This window comes from Suillus fuscotomentosus (assembly GCF_016647785.1).
Source record: "Suillus fuscotomentosus strain FC203 chromosome Unknown F5891scaffold_10, whole genome shotgun sequence".
Taxonomy (NCBI): Eukaryota; Fungi; Basidiomycota; class Agaricomycetes; order Boletales; family Suillaceae; genus Suillus; species Suillus fuscotomentosus.
Genome location: NW_024539522.1, coordinates 482,309 through 495,040, shown reverse-complemented (window position 1 = coordinate 495,040; position 12,732 = coordinate 482,309). Strand labels below are relative to the sequence as shown.

Here is a 12,732-nt window from a genome sequence, read left to right as displayed (position 1 = left end):
TTTTGTTGAGTTTGAGCTCGTTCAACATTCAAATATTCGAGTCCCTCCAAGTTGCACTTGCAAGACAGCTCTTAATTAATTTTCGTAATAACCTGTAATACAATGAATTATTTTGCCGAGCCTCGTCTGAAGAAATGTTGAGTTTCCAACTTTAAATTTTGCTTTATGTAATATCCGAACAATACACACCGCTTGTAAAAATAGTCAGATTGCCTTAACTATATGCAGTACGAGCGCGAAGTTGGTACGTAGCAGTGCCAGGTTGCGCCGTAACATCCCCCCAAGTGTATTCTATAAAGTCTTCATCTTTGTATCACTAGAGCTCCCGAATTTCACCAACTTTCTTTTATTGTTTTCCGTTGAGGTTGAGCCGGTCTCCTCCTTGTGCACTATTGCACGTTTCCATTCGCTTCCTTTCGACACACCAATCCCTTTCTTTCAAGTCGATTCCGAGCAGCGCTCGTGATACACTCGTTTTTTGCCCATCTACTTGACCACCAACCTCTTCAACCAATGGGAAAGCTCATCTGGCACGAGTTAAGTCGCTACATCTCCCTCACGGCCAGTGTTTGTACGTCGCATCCCTTTTTTGGCGAAAATCATCTCACCTGATGTTAACAGATGCAGTATGGGCCAGTTTCTGGGGTTTCTTCTTCCGCAAGTTCTTTTGGGACTTCATCGGTGGCATCTTGCGCTCTCCCGGTGGTCTGCAGTGAGTGTCATAAGACTTTGTTGTACTAATTTATATTCATGTTCTCTTGCGATAGACCGTCACCCAAGTTTGCTCTGTTCATCAATGTTATTGTCAAGTACCCTATTGTGCAGATAGGCACCATGGCCCTCGGGTTTATCATAATCGCGCTGGAATATCCTATCCCCATCCTCAAGGGAACTGCTATATTTAGGAGCATCGCTCTTAGAGTGGTGTTACTGATCATGCAAGCCGCCGGAACGGTTTTATTTTACCAAGTGAGTCTCCATACGTCTTGTACTGCCAGTTTTCTCACACAATACAATAGGGTACAAATGCGGCACTATGGTCACTAATCGCTGCAATGTTCTACATTCGCGCATTAACATTGAGAGAGAGAATGGAGGAAGCAATCAAACACAAAGGCCGAGCGGGTCAGGCATAACGAGTACGTTTACACGCAGTGCGGCTATTTCATTTTCCAGACCTTTCCAACGGTATCACATGCTGTCAGTCTGTGACTACGGTATTGTTACCAATTTCCCTATTCGATATCTTTTACTCCCTGTTGTTTGTACATTTACACTGTATCAGATATCATCATTGCGAAACATGGACACACGTGAACCTACGTGTTTCATCAATTATGTAAATCGATGGTGGTCGTGAAGATGTTACACATGTCAAGTAGTATAGTATGCCGATTTGGAAACCACCGGGCAGAGCGGCAAGAGGCGGAGCTCTCTATTTCTATGTACATTGCATTCCATTGTGTACAGTGCTTGTGTTATAGTAATGATGGTCATGATGGTCATGATACTTGAGCTTGATCTTGATCTGTCGTGATGGACCAATTGTTACAAACAGGTTTTACACGGCCTCTTGTTTACTTGGTAAGTACAGCCTTACTACGATTTGTGCTCACGCGCCGGCGACCAAATATTGACCAGTTCAGTCATGAAGGCCTCTGATATCATATCCGCGTTACCCAGTCAGTTCGAAGCTGCGCAATCTTCGGGGGATCTGTTTTTCTTCCCGTCGGAAGTGAGCAAGCACGAGGAGCTCGGGACAGAGGTGTGTTTTCGTATGCTCTCATCATAATTCATAGTATGAGCGATCAATCCACAGTGGGAGATCCGCGTATGTACGGCGCTTCAAAAGAAACCAGCCGGGTCCCCACCTGCTGGGGAAGCAGGAATCACACCATCTGATCAAGCGGATGAGACTGCCAAGAAATATGATCCATTTGCGCCTCCATACGTCCCGAATCTTCATGTCGGTGATTTACGCGACGAATCGTCCGGGACGGAATATGGTGTACTGGTACGCTCAGATTTCTCCGTACGGGCATCCAGGTCAGCTCAATGTATACATCCAGTTAAATAAATACTCGGTCGTCCCCCATCATTTCCTTCTTGTAACCAAAGGTTCCCTACCAGCTACCTAAACTCCATGATCACGCACTGATGCATATGATCGACAGAATTCATGCCGCAAAATTCACCCCTGCTGCCTCATGATCTAGTCCAAACTTATCTGTTGCTCCTTGCCGCCCGCAAAGCACGTAAAAACTATTTCGCTTTCTACAATTGTGAGGATCTCTCATCTGATGGCACACTTTACTGAGCATTCATCAAAGGCGGATCAAACAGTGGAGCTAGCCAAAGTCATAAACATATCCAGTTCATCGAAGTCGAGGATGATGGACCTCCGATCGAAAGATTAGCCAAAGCTGCGAATCTTGAAGTTTCAGGTACTTGATGCTGCTGCTCTCCTAGATATCTATGATCGAACCAAGCTCACCCTCAGGCAAACCGTTTTCGCTGTCATCGGTGGGATACGCTAATCATGTATATCGGCTTCCGACTCTGTCGAATGGCGCGTCACCGGAGCAGCTCGAACAAGTGTTGTTCCTTCCATTCCTGTCCCTCTTGGATCTTGTGATTTCGACTGTACGACATTCCCCGGACTACCCGTCTGGTACCCCCTCCTATAATGTGATTCTAACCCTGGAACACATCCACTTGATCCCGCGACGCTGGGAAACCTATACCCTACGAGAGTTGGGAGCGACGTTGAGCGTCAACTCACTTGGGTTTGCTGGCATGCTGATGGTAAAAAGTGATACCGAACGCCAGGCATTAGAGCAAGAGAAGATTGAAACGGTACTCAGAGGTGTCGGTGTGGAAAGCGTTCATGAATTGCAGGTTGCTGGTACATCGATGGAAGCAATGGACGAGACAAGTGCTCGATAGTAACATTCACGATCGTAGAGACTTTATGCACGTACAAGGCCACATACTCAAAGGATAGCAAGAAATGGGTAGCGTTCAAGAGCATCAGGCAGTATTGACCAAGTAGACCCTTCACGCTCCACATGGTGTCCAAGGAAGCAAGCTGGGAGATCCGATTAGCAGCGCCATCTGAGGTTATGCCTTCTTTCATCCGACGACTTTGAGAGCGCTTACCAGTTGGACGAAACCTTCCTCTCTGATGACTTGGGCTACGATGGATTCTAGCTCTGCATGGGATAGCTTGTGGAGGGCCGGAGTGTCGTGCAGTGATGTAACAAGCTGGGTCCGAGTTGAATCGCGACTTTCTAATGGTAATACTGCGAGTAGACGAGGATGGCTGGGAAGAATCAGGTAAAGAGCCTTTGGTAGAACTGATGGAGCCAGGCAGTGCTTGGCATTGGCTAGACTTTGGGATGGTCATCCGAGGTGTTTCTGGAGGTGTGACGAAGGTACTGTCATGAGAGGCTGCAGCCATGGATGTCGTTTTCGTAGAACTACTGCTCAGAGACACAGGCGTAAACCTAATCGGCGTCGATGGTGCGAAGGTCGGTACATTGGATTCGGATGATGGATTTTCTGAAGTGCAGTCGATACTGGTCTAAGAGGAGTTTCGCCTATTGATGGCCGAGCTTGTGAAACAGACAGTATAGTACCTCGACGGGAAATGTTGTCAAGAAGGCATGTCGTAGCTACAGTGGCGATGCGAGCGACCGGAGGCTGCGGCTGCAGATTCAATCTACAAGGACAAACAGGTCGTACAGCATCGATGAACTGAGCCGCGCTCGTTGCAGTGGTAAATGTGATCTGAATGCGCCGATATACCTAAAAAAACCATAACTTGGTAAAAAGTTTTGAGCGAACGGCATATATTGTACCGGCTGGAAGGTCGAGTCTGCTGTTCTCGAGTGCAGATATCAAATTCCAACAACAGCGTAGACAGCTCTGAGAGGAAGGCCATGGTCGGGTTGCTCAGAATTTGTCCTCGAGTTTGAGATGGATGAGAAGGAGAGTAAATCAAGATCCTCCTGGAGGGATATACTTTTTAGTGTGATTCGTTATCCCACAGTAAGAGCCTACAAGGATAATCTCTCTCTGATCGACACCCATGCTATTGGTGTTGCTATCGAAATTCCATACCACTCGAAAGCGGACAGAGACAAGATCTCCTGCGGAAGATTTCTTCGCGTCCAGATAAGGTTAATAACAGGGTGAACGAAATGTTGCCATTCTGCATCCATTGCAGGGTTCTGAGAGTTCGATGGCGAGCTTGTAGGATATGAATGCGAGTATTTTTCTAGCGGATAAGTCACAGATGTTGTCGTTGAATTGAGCCATTCTCTGGGTGCAGAAAGTTCTATCATGGTGAATCGTGTTGCCGCCGGTGTTTTTTCAAAGTCCGCACGATCTCACTTATTATAGACAAGCACCACTCAACAATCCACCGTGAAGCATCCAGCACCGAGCGTTCGCATCAATATGGTCAGTCTCCGTGTGATCAATTCAAAAATGTTGTTTTTGATGAAAATTACTTACGTGGACCCTAAGTCTTTTTTTGATTTGGCCCCTGCCCGTCGGTTAAACCTCCGAATTGACCAAACCTTCCGCGACTCTCGGGCCAGCTTAAATACGCTACCATATGAGTACGCTTATTTCCCTATCTGATCTGGCGACCTCTCGTCACCTTCGGCATCAATGACGGAACTTAAAAATATTAATTAGAAGCCACATCATAAAGCGCGACTTTCTCAGTTTCGCTCTATACTACATTCAGCCCCGTCGTAGGCGTCTTTGGTCGCTGGTGTCTACTTGTAACTATCTGCAACCCTCTCGACGGTCTTCACATGTGGCGGGATTACGGCGACTATGATAACGACTCGGGCACGGACCCCGATTTAACGGACCTGGACACGGGCTCAGATAGTAGTAGCCAATGTAGCGAGCATGGCAACCTGAGCGAAGCGCCAGGTGAAGAAGCTGTAGGTGACTATGGCGGAGAGACATATAGTAATCACTGTCTTTTTTTTTATCCGCGCGAAATTGCTCACCAACTTTTGCTTCAAAGTTCCAGACAAACGACACGTAGCAAAGCGCGTCAGGACGGGCAGAGGAACCGATATAGGAACAGCACTAGCAGTAAAACGTTCCGGCAGAGGAAAGAAAAGTCTAAGTCTCATCGTTACTGTGCCAATCGATATTCTTCTCGAGGTAAGTTAATCATTTTAATGAGCATTGCACATGCATTTTATTTGCCTGACCTCCGCTTCAATATAGATTTGTAGCTTCTTGGAGCCGGTGGACCTCTTACATCTGTTCCATGCCCATAAAGCTTTCCATAAAGTACTGTCGTCTAACCACGCAGTCTCAGTCTGGAAAGCTGCTCGCGTCAATCGTGGTGGTGTTCCTGACTGCATGCCTGGCATGTCTGAGGCGGAATGGGCTGACCTATTATTTGGTGGTTCTGACTGTTACGTTTGTCTGGTCTCTGTTTACATCTTTTATACTTTCGTGACCACAAGCTCAGGAATGTGGCAAGAAGAGAGTGTGGGATATAGACTTCGGTATCAGGCGCAGAGTATGTCAACCATGCCTCAATGAAAAGTGAGCACTATTTTATATTATCACGTCCTTATCTGGCCAACGATCCGTCAAGCCTAGTCTGCAAATCGGCCTTTCCATTCGCATTTCCTGAATACGATCTGATCATTCTGGATTTGATCCCATTCAGTAGCAGTGGGTGTCGTCTTACTATGACTTATCTGTATCTGATCTTTCTGCGCAGTCGGTGCTGAGGATCATGACCATGATTATATTGTTGACTTGGGCTGCAAGTTGTTTTGGTCAGATGACATAGATAAAATGGCAGAAGAGTTGGAGGTGTATCTCAAACCAGGTGCCGAACAAGCATTAGAAGACTTTAAACAATCACGCAAGAAATATGTTGATTCTGATTCCAATGTAAGATCCCTACCAGTCGTTTTACTAAATCTAACAGTTTCGAAGCATATAGCAGTCTGTGACGCTTCGGTCGCCAATGATTGTACACAGCAATCGCTCTGTGTTGATGAGCTTCGTAGCCAAAATACAAAGTTGTAAGTAAATTCTATCGACTCGTCATCCAATCACGTCTTGATCCTCTATCCTAGGTTTCAAGCTAGACTGGTCTATCTCGGCCATGATGCTGAGGATGTTGAGCGCATGTTCGACAATCATCACTATGGGGTACTAGATAAGGAATTTACCGACGCACGTCAGTGCTCTACGATATTTGAAAAGATTTGTCCTTATATTGTTGATTTGCAGGCTGGAAGCGTTTGATTCCCAAAGTTGAGTGCAAGCTTGCTCAATTGCAGGAAGAATGGCGCCTCGAGAGGCAAAGAAAAGTGTCGTCTATCCGGGAGTCTGAACTGTTGACTATGTACCAGAAATACGTGTGGCCGTTGCCACAGGGTATCACACCTTCTTCCGAAGATTTCTTGGAGCTATGCGACGTTGCAGAATTTATCAAAAGCCCACCCACTGCGGACACAGGCAGCGATGCTTTCGCCGAAAAAATTCCCGATTTTTGTGCCGACTATATGCATAAAAAGAAGCTTGAGCTGACGCGACTGCTTGCTCTCTCCACTGATGCAGTGCAAGATACCACGACGCCACAAAGCCAAGGAATCGACGCCCCTGATGATATGTTATTGCAGCTGGCAACCTCCGTTTTTCAATGCACCTACCCGCAGTCATTCCCATTGATTACATGGGACAAAGTACAGCATCACGGAAGGTCTTCTCACAGTCAACGCCCCCGATCCAGTTACGCAATGATGTCGACATCACCTTGCACATTTTCGGTCTCTCAACGTGGGGTGGCCGCTGCACGTTCTTTGTTAAGCTTGGTCGGTCTCGATGCCCAAACAACGACAGCGACCACAATGGATGACCTCCAGTGTCGCTTTTTCTGCTCTAACTGTTCCCCCAAGCCAGAGAATGGAGGATCCTACCGGATGGCGATGAACTGGCGTCAGGGCGTTCGTCTGATGTTTGTGATTTTTATGCTGTACTTACCATCTTCTAGGTCTTCCATTATGTCGAGGATCAAAGTCCATCGCACGAAGAACCTCGTTGGGAATTATTGAGTACTGCCCAACTTCATGTCATTCAAAGTTCCCCTGCGCCCGAATATCCCACAGCCGCTCGGCAAGTGTGGCGTTGTAATAAATACAATGTATACCACCGCGACTCCACTACAAAGGCTAAGGTGATCAAACATATGCGATCGTAAGTCATAATCTTTTCTGTTTCACTTTACCTTTTTTGACGCGTAGTAGGCATGGAATCACCACTCCGACTGAAGGAATTGACTTTAGCTATGACCAGGGTGTCATCGAGAAACCGCCTCCAGCAACGAAATTCTTCATTACCCCTCAGATCAAGAAGCCCTCAAAACCAAGCACGACTCAGAAGTCTAAACCTTCTACTAAGTCGGTATATCGCTGCCAACATTGCAATGGCTTAGATCGGACTTTCCTATTGGAAGGCGTCAAGCAGCACATCAAAGTCAAGTAAATAAGCATTTGTCAATGGCCCAAATCCACTACTTAATGATTTTCCTTCAGGCACGACATCAAGTCTCCACATGAAGGCCCAGATTTTTATAAAGTAAAGTAGTTTTATCGCGCTTTAATTTTTCATAGGCTCCCCTTCATCTTTCACTCTGTATATACGACCTTTAACACATAACTCAGCGGTTACGTACGTCGTCTGCATCTCTAGCCTAATGCTTAAGTATATACCGAGCTCGATCTTTGATCCACAGTAACTCTCAAAGGATGGTTCCTTAAGTATGCCAACATATGCCAATCTATGATTGACAGGTGGATATTATAAGTCCTACATTGTCTGTATCTCTTATGATATTGTCTTCGGGACGCGTCATAAGGACTGGAGTTGTTATTGTTCATGTCGTTCTTGGTGCTGTACCATCTCCCCAAGGCAGCCCTCAATCAAACGAAGATAGGTTTTCCTTCTTTACTGCTGTAACCAAACGTTACGGTTGTTACATGTCCAACGTTATCAGTTTTTCCTGGACTCTTCATCTTCACTCCTCGAGTTCACGATGCAGATACCGACGCAATAGCACGTCCACCCTTCCTTCCAGTCAAAAGGAAAAGCCTATGAGATACTCATATCCCTTTTCATTGTCACCATATACATACACACTCTGATTCCTCCAGGTAGGCCATGGATCCACGGTGTCAGGAGGGTAGGTACGGATCTCCTCGGTGATTTTAGCCTGTACTGGTTGAACGAACGTGGGTCCTAGTGTCTGATGTCTCGTTAGAAGAAAAACCTATGAAATGCCGTCCCTTTTCATTGCCACCATATGCACGCAATCTCTGATTCTTCCGGGTGAGTCACGGATCCACGATGTTGCCATAGCAGGCACGGATCTCCTCGGTGATATTTGACCTGGACTGGTCGAGCGAAAGCGTGTTCCGCAATGTCTATGCCTGATCATGCCTCACGCCAAACTTAAGACTGACGATGAGAAGAAGAGGGGTCAAGGTCTAGAAGGATGTGAGACTATGTAGGAAGAAGAAGTATAAAATGCTCACGGCAAACTGAATGCCGACGTAAGGTGCCACGAGACCAGCTGGTTTTCCGGAAAGGCGTAGGATGCATATGACCACGATGCTGCTAGTATAGAGTGCACCGCACTGGATGATGGTGTATATGGCAGGTTTGTAGGCATTATGACCAGTCAAATCAAATGTATCAGCTCCCGCGCGCCAAAGACGATAGGCGATCCCGGACGTGAGATAAATAGTGAGAACGATGTTGAGTATGAAAAGAGCCGTCGCCACGTGCAAGGCAATCGGTTCATCGATCTCACGGGAGTGAGTGACCATACCCCAGGCCGCTAAAGCAGTTGCTATGCAGGGGAATAATGTTAGCGCTTAATCTACCAGTCAAATCAAGTAAACAGGCCCACCGAGGTGTCCAACTTCCAGAATGAGCTAGCGATCTCAACACTCGTCAAAATTGCGACAAGCAATGATATCTTACCAGGATGATAGTAGCGACCAGGTTACGATTCCAAACCAGATAAAACCTCCAGATCTATTGTCGCAAGTGTTAGGTTCAACACCTCCACACGCAAGTAGTTGCTCACTAGCAGGAAATGCAGAACAAGAACCTGAAAGAAGACATGATGAAGTGCGATTTACGATAGAATGATGATGCCCACATTGAAAAGATATAATCCTGTCATTGTCGACCATAAGGCTGTAACACTGGCAAAGTACAAGGTACTTCCGTAGGGGACGGATATTACAGCAGGATCTGTGAGGCCCTGCAGGGCATATAAAAAGGAGATGATGATGTGCACTGTCGCCATTGAAAAGTGGAAAATGCATGAAAGTGGAACAATCCTGATCCAAAGGTGAGTGCCTGCAAATAATTGAACAAGTAATGGCACGAACCAATGTGCGCTTTTGTTCCGAATAAATATGACATACATGCACACGCCAAATAGCACGCAGCTATCGATGAAAATGAGCTTAGTGTAAGCCTTAGGGTCCTTTCTCCCTTTCAACTCACTTGAATCCTGTCGAGCGAAACATCAGCATTGAATTTATACGCTGTATCAGGGTGCATACCATAAATTATACACTGTAACCATACTGAGGTTATGAACATGCGGTCCACGGCAGGAGGTGACATTTTGCTTGAGTGAGAAAGGGTTTTTAGGGGCGATCGATGGGTCAGCTTGGTCACATTGCCAAATCCGATCAACTGTGGTGTTATCATATAGTCAACCGCGGCAAAGAACGACGACAGGACACGAACGAATCAACCAGCATGAGTATCGCTGTACAAAAGCACCAGCACCAGACCGTCTTACCACCCGAAACATGCTCCCAATATCCAACACGTTCATCTAAGATTTACAGATCGGATGTGTCCATGGATGCCTCCGTCCTATTGGAAGAAGCGACGGCATTCGAAATGGACGACATTCAGAAAATGATTCCAAGATGAAAATAACCTGAGGAAATGTATGAAATAACCGGTTTATACAAAGTCTGTATGAAGTCTGCGCAGACTTCATACCAAAAGCCTGACTGTCACGTCTGGGCGATATGGGGGTACTTGGCGACAAAGGTCCGAGCGTCGGTCAAAGGTCTGTTTGTTGTCTTAAAGCACCCTGTCGTCTATGTCAGAGACCGTTGCGCATCCTGCTGCATATGTTGCAACCGTTGTGACGCCAATTCCGTCCTTTCAGCTTGCCATCGCGGTTCGGTTCACCTCCCGGGGGGAGGACGTGGTAGCTGTAGACTGGGAGCTGCAGATAATAAAATCATGATGGTATTGGTGGGCAGGTAGGAAATATGCCAACATGGAGGGAGTAGTAGACAAGTCAGGCAAGCGTGAGAGACTCAGATTGGAGGTAAAGATCCTGACAGCAGGCAGGCGGGATGGATGTTGACCGTAAGTGGGATGATAGTAGCACCATACGGCGGGCTTGACAGACTTCCAGGAAGTAACCCAACTAATGAGACAGACTTGGGAATACGTACTCCATAGTCTAGACCTTTGGTCTCGATTCTCAAATCAAGAAAGGCTGAAGACAGCGGGGAAAAACCTATGAGACACTCCTAGCTAATATCCCTTTTCATTGCCACCATATGCATGCAGGCTCTGATTCCTCCGGGTAGGCCATGGATACACGGTGTCAGGAGGGTAGGTACGGGTCTCCTCGGTGATTTTAGCATGTACTGGTTGAACAAACGTGGGTCCCAGTGTCTGATGTCTCCTTAGAAGAAAAACCTATGAAATACTGTCCCTTTTCATTACCACCATATGCACGCAGTCTCTGATTCTTCCGGGTGAGTCATAGATCCATGGTATTGCCATAGCAAGTACGGGTCTCCTCGGCGATATTGACCTGGACTGGTCGAGCGAAGCGTGTTCCGTCTATGTCTCGTTATGTCTCACGCCAAAGTTAAGACTGACGATGAGAAGAAGAGGGGTCAAGGTCTAGTAGGATGTGAGACCATGTAGGAAGAAGAAGTATAAAATGCTCACGGCAAACTGAATGCCGACGTAAGGTGCCACGAGACCAGCTGGTTTCCCGGAAAGGCGTAGAACGCATATTACCACGATGCTGCTGGTATAGATTGCACCGCACTGGATGATGGTGTATATGGCAGGTTTGTAGGCATTATGACCAGTCAAACCAAACGTATCAACTCCCGCGCGCCAAAGACGATAGGCGATCCCGGACGTGAGACAAATAGTGAGAACGAGGTTGAGTATGAAAAGAGCCGTCGCCAAAGCCCAGGCAGCCGATGCAAATGTGACACGGGACCGAGTGACTATAGACCAAGCCGCTAAAGCAGTTGCTACGCAGGGGAGTAATGTCAGCGCTTAATCTGCCAACCAAATCAAGTAAACAGGCTCACAGATGTGTCCAACTTCCAGAATGAGCTAGCGATCTCAACACTCGTCAAAAGTGCGACAAGTAATGATATCTTACCAGGATGATAGCAAGGATCAAGTTACGATTCCAAACCAAATAAAACCTCCAGATCTGTTGTCGCAAGTGTTAGGTTCAACACCTTCACACGCAAGTAGTTACTCACTAGCAGGAAATGCAGAACAAGAACCTGAAAGAAGACATGATGAAGTGCGATTCACGATAGAATGATGATGCCCACATTGAAGAGATACAATATTGTCAGTGTCGACCAGAAGGCTGTAACACTGGCAAAGTACAAGGTACTTCCGTTAGGGACGGATATTACAGCAGGATCTGTGAGGCCCCGCAGAGCATATAAAAAGGAAATGATGAGGTGCGCTGTCGCGATTGAAAAGTGGAAAATGCATGAAAGTGGAACAATCCTGATCCAAAGGTGAGTGCCGGCAAATAATTGGACAAGTAATGGCACGAACCAATGCGCCCTTTTGTTCCGAATAAATATGGCATACATGCATACGCCAAATAGCACGCAGCTATCAATGAAAATGAGCTCAGTGTAAGCCTTTAGGGTCCTTTCTCCCTTTCAACTCACTTGACTCCTGTCGAGCGGAACATCAGTGTTGAATCGATATGCTGAATAAGGATGCATACCATAAATTATACACTGTAACCATACTGCAGTTATAAACATGCGGTCCAAGGCAGGAAGTGACATTTTTGCTTGTCACAATCAGGTGAGAAAGGGTGTTTAGGGGCGATCGATGGGCTAGCTTGGTCGCATTACCAAATCCACATCTGGCAGCCTAGCTGCGGTCGGCAAGAACTGTATCATAACAGTCAACCGCGACAAAGAACAACGACATCAACCAGCTGCATGCGGTATCATTGTACAAAAGCACCAGCTTCAGACCGTTCTGCCAAACACGCCTTACGCCCACCCGAAATATGCTCCCGATAACCAACATGTTCATCTAAGACTTACAGATTGGGTGTGTCCATTGACACCTCCGTCCTATTGGTCTAATTGCAGTAGCCAATTTGATTGATGCAAGGGAGCATGCAGAAACCGATGCGGGCGACAACTCCGGCATCCGTAAGATTCTCCAGCTCAGGCGAGTCTCATCCAAAGTCTGTAGGGAGGGATGTTGAAACGACTCGGCTTGAGGATCGATGTCGATATTGTGAGCGTCAATTCATAACGCAGTGTCTTGCAAGTAGGAACATTGACGGAGCGCCACAAATATAGGCAGTGACTGACCAAAAAAAATGGCAATGGT

The 12,732-nt window shown here is 46.6% G+C and overlaps 6 protein-coding genes across 6 annotated transcripts; 3 read left to right on the top strand and 3 right to left on the bottom strand.

Annotated features, from left to right (window-relative positions):
• Positions 1 to 513: 513 nt before the first annotated feature.
• Positions 514 to 2,946, top strand: F5891DRAFT_945712 (ATP adenylyltransferase-domain-containing protein; the record flags this gene model as incomplete). Its single annotated transcript, XM_041374631.1, has 9 exons — positions 514 to 571; positions 622 to 712; positions 768 to 983; positions 1,684 to 1,765; positions 1,820 to 2,014; positions 2,070 to 2,118; positions 2,175 to 2,282; positions 2,331 to 2,444; positions 2,501 to 2,946. 9 exons carry the CDS (start codon positions 514 to 516, stop codon positions 2,944 to 2,946), a joined length of 1,359 nt encoding a protein of 452 aa, XP_041229841.1.
• A 988-nt stretch (positions 2,947 to 3,934) lies between these two features.
• F5891DRAFT_1013677 (uncharacterized protein) lies at positions 3,935 to 4,360 on the bottom strand. The gene has a single exon (XM_041360803.1). It carries the CDS (start codon positions 4,344 to 4,346, stop codon positions 4,059 to 4,061), a length of 288 nt encoding a protein of 95 aa, XP_041229840.1. The 5' UTR covers positions 4,347 to 4,360; the 3' UTR covers positions 3,935 to 4,058.
• A 295-nt stretch (positions 4,361 to 4,655) lies between these two features.
• F5891DRAFT_1013676 (uncharacterized protein) lies at positions 4,656 to 7,745 on the top strand. Its single transcript, XM_041360802.1, has 12 exons — positions 4,656 to 4,989; positions 5,048 to 5,190; positions 5,257 to 5,454; positions 5,507 to 5,583; positions 5,636 to 5,715; positions 5,765 to 5,940; positions 5,986 to 6,074; positions 6,129 to 6,232; positions 6,286 to 7,001; positions 7,049 to 7,251; positions 7,302 to 7,535; positions 7,590 to 7,745. Exons 1-12 carry the CDS (start codon positions 4,827 to 4,829, stop codon positions 7,639 to 7,641), a joined length of 2,235 nt encoding a protein of 744 aa, XP_041229839.1. The 5' UTR covers positions 4,656 to 4,826; the 3' UTR covers positions 7,642 to 7,745.
• Positions 7,712 to 8,337, top strand: F5891DRAFT_37253 (uncharacterized protein). The gene has a single exon (XM_041371595.1). The coding sequence runs from the start codon at positions 7,884 to 7,886 to the stop codon at positions 8,196 to 8,198; it is 315 nt and encodes a 104-aa protein (XP_041229838.1). The 5' UTR covers positions 7,712 to 7,883; the 3' UTR covers positions 8,199 to 8,337.
• On the bottom strand, positions 8,211 to 9,699 carry F5891DRAFT_1013668 (uncharacterized protein; the record flags this gene model as incomplete). Its single annotated transcript, XM_041360801.1, is given in 9 exon segments — positions 8,211 to 8,540; positions 8,589 to 8,905; positions 8,966 to 8,990; positions 9,040 to 9,093; positions 9,146 to 9,169; positions 9,221 to 9,404; positions 9,456 to 9,515; positions 9,602 to 9,616; positions 9,632 to 9,699. 9 exon segments carry the CDS (start codon positions 9,694 to 9,696, stop codon positions 8,478 to 8,480), a joined length of 807 nt encoding a protein of 268 aa, XP_041229837.1. The 3' UTR covers positions 8,211 to 8,477.
• Positions 9,700 to 10,690: 991 nt separating this feature from the next.
• On the bottom strand, positions 10,691 to 12,310 carry F5891DRAFT_1140693 (uncharacterized protein). Its single transcript, XM_041364896.1, has 9 exons — positions 12,107 to 12,310; positions 12,048 to 12,054; positions 11,929 to 11,988; positions 11,694 to 11,877; positions 11,619 to 11,642; positions 11,513 to 11,566; positions 11,439 to 11,463; positions 11,062 to 11,378; positions 10,691 to 11,013 (listed from the first exon to the last, which is right to left on the bottom strand). Exons 1-9 carry the CDS (start codon positions 12,168 to 12,170, stop codon positions 10,951 to 10,953), a joined length of 798 nt encoding a protein of 265 aa, XP_041229836.1. The 5' UTR covers positions 12,171 to 12,310; the 3' UTR covers positions 10,691 to 10,950.
• Positions 12,311 to 12,732: the final 422 nt, after the last annotated feature.